The sequence below is a fragment of the Takifugu flavidus genome, chromosome 13 (assembly GCF_003711565.1).
Source record: "Takifugu flavidus isolate HTHZ2018 chromosome 13, ASM371156v2, whole genome shotgun sequence".
In the NCBI taxonomy this organism is placed as follows: domain Eukaryota; kingdom Metazoa; phylum Chordata; class Actinopteri; order Tetraodontiformes; family Tetraodontidae; genus Takifugu; species Takifugu flavidus.
Window position 1 is genome coordinate 9727585 of NC_079532.1, and position 7773 is coordinate 9735357.

The following is a 7773-nucleotide window of genomic DNA, read 5'->3' on the forward strand; positions in this document are numbered from 1 at the left end:
TGATTTAGGTTCTGCTCATGTTCTGCCTAACTGCACCTCCAGGCTTGTGGGTTATACTGGTCATATTGATTATACTGATTGTTCTGAGACTATGAATCACATCAAGAGATGCATGTCAAGAAGGAACTAAAGAGAATAAACATTCATTATTTCCCCCCAAAAGCCATTGATGCAGATTTCACGGTGCTTTAGTCATTGTAAGGATTTCCATGGCAGATCTAGTGATTCTTGAAGCCCCAGGTGACCACTAACCCTAACCCTAACCCTAACCCTAACCCTAACCACTAACCCTAACCCTAGCCCCAGGTGACCCCTAACCCTAACTCTAACCCTAACCCTCTAACCCTAACCTGGTGACCCCTAACCCTAACCCTGGTGACCCCTAACCCTTACCCTAGCCCAAGGTGACCCCTAACCCTAACTCTAACCCTGGTGACCTCTAACCCTAACCCTGGTGACCCCTAACCCTAACCCTGGTGACCCCTAACCCTGGTGACCCCTAACCCTAACCCTGGTGACCCCTAACCCTGGTGACCCCTAACCCTAACTCTAACCCTAACCCTCTAACCCTAATCCTAACCCTGGTGACCCCTAACCCTGGTGACCCCTAACCCTGGTGACCCCTAATCCTAACCTGGTGACCCCTAACCCTGGTGACCCCTAACCCTAACCCTGGTGACCCCTAACCCTGGTGACCCCTAACCCTAACCCTGGTGACCCCTAACCCTGGTGACCCCTAACCCTGGTGACCCCTAACCCTAACCCTGGTGACCCCTAACCCTAACTCTAACCCTAACCCTCTAACCCTAATCCTAACCCTGGTGACCCCTAACCCTGGTTACCCCTAACCCTGGTGACCCCTAACCCTAACCCTGGTGACCCCTAACCCTGGTGACCCCTACCCTAACCCTGGTGACCCCTAACCTAACCCTAACCCTCTAACCCTAATCCTAACCCTGGTGACCCCTAACCCTGGTGACCCCTAACCCTAACCCTGGTGACCCCTAACCCTGGTGACCCCTAACCCTAACCCTGGTGACCCCTAACCCTGGTGACCCCTAACCCTGGTGACCCCTAACCCTAACCCTAACCCTCCCGGTCCTTTCAGCTGCTGAGTGATGAAATCTACGACATCGGCACCAAACTTGTCCCTGATCACCATCGACGACCTCTGCTTGGATTCACTCATCTCTTGTTTCCCTGTCTGTCTCCAGGGCCTGAAAGTTCTAACCCCTCCTGTGTCACTCTGTCATGTGCTTCAAACATGGGCCAGAGGTGTGTGCCAGAGAGGGTCCCAGGGTTTTAGGTTCGGTTCCCCCTGATGGCAGCACAGACGCCTGCAGCAGTACCTCCTGAACCTACCTACCTGCTGCCCAGCTGAGCCTGCAGCCTGAAGGCTTGAAGAAGCTCCCAGCACCTTCTGAAATTTGAGAGTTGGTCCACCTAGAGATCAGGTTTTCCCTCAGGTGGTTAAAGCAGCTTTCTTGTGTAACGGTGGAATAACGTAACTTTCTTCCCCCTCAATCAGTTGCTGTTGAGAAAATGTCGTGTTTAATTCTGTTGACACAGAAGCTGCTTTCTTTCTTTTATTTCAGTTATTGCCATCGATTATTACAAATTTTAGACAAAAAGTAGATTGAAGGAAGCCTCTTTGTTCTGGAAAAGCAAGCGAGCACACCTTATTTATTGAAATATAACCTCATAGGAAACCATGTTGGAATCACAGTAAGCATGTAGCATCTGGTCCACAGGGCTGTAATTCAGTGAGTAGATGTTCGGAGACATCTTGTTGATCACGATTCCAATGTTGAACCTTTCTTTGCCCGTGGTCGTGTCAAACGAGTAGAAGATCTCTTCCATGTCTTTGTTGATGTAGCGCGTAGCATAGAGCACGCCACACACCATAAAAGTGTTGGTGACTGCTTGCTTGTAGACTGAGGTTTGCCAGGTGGAACTGAGCTTGGGAGGGTCACCTTTCTCCACTTTTGACAACACCAGGTTGCCAAAGTTCCCCGAGGTGGTGTAGACCACCCAGACACCCGACTCATCTGTCACCAAATCCAGGTCTGTGAATGGGTAGCAGTCGTCAAGGTGGCAGAAGTTGCTCTTGGAGTTAAACCTGGATACAAAGAACAAAGGGCTGGTTGGCGTGAATGTAGCTTCCCCATGAGGAAACGCAGCAATGGCAACGACGGACGTTACAAACGGCTCTATGGTCCCTAACCCTAACCTAACCCTAACCCTGACTCTAACCCTAACCCTAACCCTGACCCTAACCCTAATCCTAACCCTAACCCTGACCCTAACCCTGACCCTAACCCTAATGCTAACCCTAACCCTGACCCTAACCCAACCCTAACCCTAATGCTAACCCTAACTCTAACTCTAACCCTAATGCTAACCCTAACTCTAACTCCAACCCTAATGCTAACCCTAATCCTAATGCTAACCCTAATGCTAACCCTAACCCTGACTCTAACCCTAACCCTAATGCTAACCCTAACCCCAACCCTGACCCTGACCCTGACCCAAACCCTAACCTAACCCTGACCCTAACCTGACCTTAACCCTGACCCTAACCCTAACCCTGACCCTGACCCAAACCCTAACCTAACCCTAACCCTGACCCCCTCTCTGTGTGAGAGAGTGGGAATATAAGTGTGAGTGTGTGTGTGAGAGAGAGTGTGAGTATGTATGTGTGTGTGTGTGAGAGAGAGTGTGAGTATGAGTATGAGTGTGAGTGTGTGAGTGTGTGTGAGTGTGAGTGTGTGTGTGTGTGTGTGTGTGTGTGATATTAATTCAGGCCCGGGTCCCACAATAAAACACACAAATAAAACGTGGCTTGTTTTATGCTAGCTGTAGTTTGTATAGCTAGTAGTTAGTACTAACTAACTGTAGTTAGTGTGTTACCATTATATCAGCTGCGGATGGTTGTGAACAGCAAATTGAAATGTCTCTTTTTTTGTTGAAATCAAATCTTGTCCTCCCAAACCGCCTAAATCCAGCTTTGACAGACTGATCTTGCATCACAGATGCCTGGTGAAACCTGGTCAAAATGCTTCTTAATTGCTACTGAGTCAAATTAAAATAGCTTTGCTCCTTAAAAGGTCCATCTGGTCCATCTAACTGCCCCGACGAGAAGCTGCTTTCACACTATTTTCACCAGCGTTGTCGCACCAGTGTGGCTGGTTGCGTGACCCACCTGGTCCCTTCAGGTAGTTGAACTTTGCTCACACTTTTGGAGGTGAGGTTGAACTGACAAATAGCAGGTTGGTTGTAACAGTTGTAGTATAACGCTTCCCCGTACATCACGACGTTTGGACCCTGGATGGTGTTGGTAGTCGGGTTAGCAGAGTTGATGAGGACATTTCCTGTTGGGCAGGAGCAAATATAATCACACAACAACCCTAACCCTGACCCTGACCCTGACCCTAACCCTGGCCCTGACCCTGACCCTAACCCTGACCCTAACCCTGACCCTAACCCTGACCCTGGCCCTGACCCTAACCCTAACCCTAACCCTGACCCTAACCCTATCCCTAACCCTGGCCCTAACCCTAACCCTAAACAGGAAGTGGTCCGAGCACCAAAAAGATGCACTCTTGCTTTGCCACTGAGGAGAGGAGCCAAAGGAAACGGGACTTTCTCATCTTTTGCAAGAAGTCTCGTTTGGGAGACACGGAAAGTGATTTTTCCTCTCCGAACTAAACATTTTAAACTTTTGAACACCAGTGCCCCCCCCACACCCCAACTTTGTGGACTGGGTCCTGCTAACTAATGGAGATGCGCTGGCTGACTTGGGTTTGTTGCATTTGCTATGTTCTTTGGGTGCAACATGAACAGATGCTTCCCACAATCCCGCCAGCAGATGTCCTCCTCACTGCATTCATCTTCTTCATGAAAGAAGGGTCGCTGGTGTACTCTCACTATTATTACTAGTACTAGTGTGCAATATCAACCAAAGCCCCCAGAACAAGTCACAAAGTCACCCATATTTCCAGGAGCAGTAAAGAGCTTTACCTGGTTTGCTCACACCAATGATGAGCGAGCTCAGGCTGGAGTAGCGACGCACGTAGTTTGAATACTTATTGCCTGACGTCAGCATCACCAGCCAGTACCAGCTCTCCTTTCCAGGCTCCGGCTTCGGGTCCCGACCCCAGGCCCCATACTTGTGGGAGCCAGGGTACTCTCCGGGTGTGTACACCCTCACCGAGGAAATGTTAACAAATTCACCGTGGGGACAGTAACCTTGAGAGAAATTCTGAAATTATTTTTTGTGGAAACAACAAATAGTGTGATTATAAGAGGGAGCATAGTGTTGAGGGTTAGGGTTAGTCTAACTACTCATTAGGGTTAGTGTTAGTCCAACTACTCGTTAGGGTTAGTCCAACTACTCGTTAGGGTTGCATTAGGGTTAGTATTAGTCCAACTACTCGTTAGGGTTAGTCCAACTACTCGTTAGGTTTAGGATTAGGGTTAGTCTAACTACTCGTTAGGGTTAGTCCAACAACTCGTTAGGGTTAGGGTTAGGGTTAGTCCAACGACTTGTTTGTGCGTCACTCAGCTGAAAGCAGCATATTAACAAGTCCTCCCCAAATGTGCCAATTTGAACCGGACTATGAGGGTTAGGGTCGTACCGTGAGCGGGAGTGGGTTGGACAGTGGGATAGAACCCATTCGTGCACTCTTGCAGGTGTTTCTTCAGACGCTTGTTCTCTTCTTGTCTCTTTACAACTTGCATGGTGTCAAACGTCTCCAGATTTTGCATTTCTGCTCTCAGATCCTTCAGCTGAAATTGAGCAAAAGAAGAAACATCGTCAATCTTCTCCTCTCCTCTTCTCCTAACCCTAACCCTCTAACCCTAACTCTAACCCTAACCCCTAACCCTAACCCTCTAACTCGAACCCTAACCCTCGAACTCTCTAACCCTCTAAACCTAACCCTCTAACCCTCTAACCCTAACCCTCTAACTCTCTAACCCTCTAACTCGAACCCTAACCCTCTAACCCTAACCCTCGAACTCTCTAACCCTCTAAACCTAACCCTCTAACCTCTCTAAACCTAACCCTCTACCCTCTAACCCTAACCCTCTAACCCTAACCCCCTAACCCTACCCCTCTAACTCTCTAACCCTCTAACCCTAACTCTAACCCTAACCCTCTAACCCTAACCCTCTAACTCTCTAACCCTAACCCTCTAACCCTAACGCTCTAACCCTAACCCTCTAACCCAGGCATGGGCAAACTAAGGCCCGGGGGCCACACGCGGCCCGTTAAACGTTTTAATCCGGCCCGCCAAACTTGAAAAATTAAATGAATAAACCTTGTTAAATTTTCACTGCAATTCTGGTGTTTTCCCACTAGAAAAAAGACAGTCAGGAGGAGAGTGATGGTGATATCCTGAAGGATAACAGAACTTTCAGTGCTTTAAAATAGAAATGGTTATTAATTTTTTCTAAAAAGGCACATTTTATTCATTTGATTTTAAGTGTTTTAAGACTCATTCCAAAGTCAGATATTTTGTTGTAATGCTTCTCTTCATTTTCATTTGAAATTAAAGCACATGTTTTCTCCATATCCCAAGATGTGTATTTTTTCTCCAATGAGGTGAGGTTACCAAAGCACTCCATCCATCCATCTGCTCCTGGTCCGGCCCCTTTGTCAAATGTTAGAACCCATTGTGGCCCACGAATCAAAATGTTTGCCCACCCCTGCTCTAACCCTAACTCTAACCCTAACCCTCTAACCCTAACCCTAACCCTCTAACCCTAACCCTCGAACTCTCTAACCCTCTAAACCTAACCCTCTAACCCTAACCCTCTAACCCTAACCCTCGAACTCTCGAACCCTCTAAACCTAACCCTCTAACCCTAACCCTCTAACCCTAACTCTAACCCTCTAACCCTCTAACCCTCTAACCCTAACCCTCTAACCCGAACCCGCTAACCCTAACCCTAACCCTCGAACCCTAACCCTCTAACCCTAACCCCTAACCCTAACCCCTAACCCTCTAACCCTAACCATAACCCTCTAACCCTAACCCTCTAACCCGAACCCTCTAACCCTAACCCTAACCCTCGAACCCTAACCCTAACCCTCTAACCCTAACCCTCTAACCCTAACCCTCGAACCCGAACCCGAACCCGCTAACCCTAACCCTCTAACCCTAACCCTCTAACCCGAACCCTAACCCTCTAACCCTAACCCTAACCCTCTAACCCTACCCCTCTAACCCTAACCCTCTAACCCTACCCCTCTAACCCTAACCCTCTAACCCTAACCCTCTAACCCTCTAACCTCTAACCCTCTAACCCTCTAACCCTAACCCTAACCCTCTAACCCTCTAACCCTCTAACCTAACCCTCTAACCCTCTAACCCTAACCCTCTAACCCTAACCCTCTAACCCTAACCCTAACCCTCTAACCCTCTAACCCTAACCCTCTAACCTCTAACCCTAACCCTCCACTTTGGTGTTTGAATGGAGACAAGCTCAAAAAGCCCTTTTTTCACAGTTTCTTAGATTTAAAAAATGTGGAGCAAGTCCACAAATATGTAGCAGTAGAGACACACCAAACTGTCTAAAAGTTGACAAGATGATGATTCTTCTCTGTTTTTAATGAATTGTGGGTCTGTGGTCTTCAGGAGGAGCCTGTGGTGCCGCTCTGACCTGTTTTGCTGTGTCGTTGCTTAAACGCTGCTGTCCCAGAATGGTGCTGTTGAGCCGGTGGAGGAGCTGCTGGATCTCCAACAGTTCGTTCTCCAGCAGCTGCAGGCTGATGACTCCATACAGGTCTCCGTCATCCTCCTTCTCCAGCAAAGACATGTTGTCCTCCAGCTGGGGCAAACGTTGCTCCAGACCCACTAGCAGACTTTGGAGGTGAAGGGCCTGCAAGGAGAGCACGTTAAAGGCGTCAGGACACCGAAGAACGCTCGGACAGACGTTGCTCCTCGACTGGACGACAGAATGAAAGCACCTTCTGTGGGGAGACATCGCCGATGCATTTGGACGCTTCATCTTCTATTCTGCTCAGCTCACCATGAGGGAAGGCCTTTTGGGAGTTCTTCAGCACACACGTACACGCCTCAGATGCAGATGCCTGAAAGTTGGAAAAAGAGAGACAAACTGTGTGAGAAAAAGTTAGTTAACCCTAACCCCTAACCCTAACCCTAACCCCTAACCCTAACCCTAACCCTAACCCTAACCCTAACCCTAACCCCTAACCCCTAACCCTAACCCTAACCCCTAACCCCTAACCTAACCCTAACCCTAACCCTAACCCTAACCCCTAACCCTAAGTGGAAGAAATAACATTTGTTGTGGGACATAAAGAATTCCCAGTTTTCTGACCTGCTCGCCGGTGGAAAACAGAGTGATGAGAGCAGCAATCGCGTAGAGCTTCATGATGGAGCAGCTGAGTCGGTCTGAAGAACGAGGCCAAAGAACCGTGTTTCACCTGTGGACACGCCCCCCAGAGGGTGACGTCATCGTCCTGCTTCCTGCCTGTGGTTGGGATTGCAGCACAACTGGGAATTTCAGTAAAAGGAACATAAAACAGATGTGACATTTCCCAATATGCTGACGGCTGTCGAAAGATGTGGTTGTGTTAGATTTCACGCGCTAGGGTGGCACGAAGTGAAAGAGTTAGGGTTAGGAGGAGAGGGGGGGACGGAGGAGAGGAAGGCGAGAGGAGAGGAAGGGTCCGGCGTAGGGAGGATGGAGAGGAGAGGGAGGAGAGGAGAGGAGGGGAGGAGAGGAGATGGAGGAGGAGACAGG

At 48.8% G+C, this 7773-nt stretch overlaps 1 protein-coding gene across 1 annotated transcript; it reads right to left on the reverse strand.

The window, feature by feature from the left end:
- Positions 1–1572: 1572 nt before the first annotated feature.
- LOC130536661 (olfactomedin-4-like) lies at positions 1573–7506 on the reverse strand. Its single transcript, XM_057052764.1, has 7 exons — positions 7348–7506; positions 6974–7096; positions 6667–6885; positions 4638–4788; positions 4021–4248; positions 3203–3371; positions 1573–2119 (listed from the first exon to the last, which is right to left on the reverse strand). Exons 1-7 carry the CDS (start codon positions 7399–7401, stop codon positions 1684–1686), a joined length of 1380 nt encoding a protein of 459 aa, XP_056908744.1. The 5' UTR covers positions 7402–7506; the 3' UTR covers positions 1573–1683.
- Positions 7507–7773: the final 267 nt, after the last annotated feature.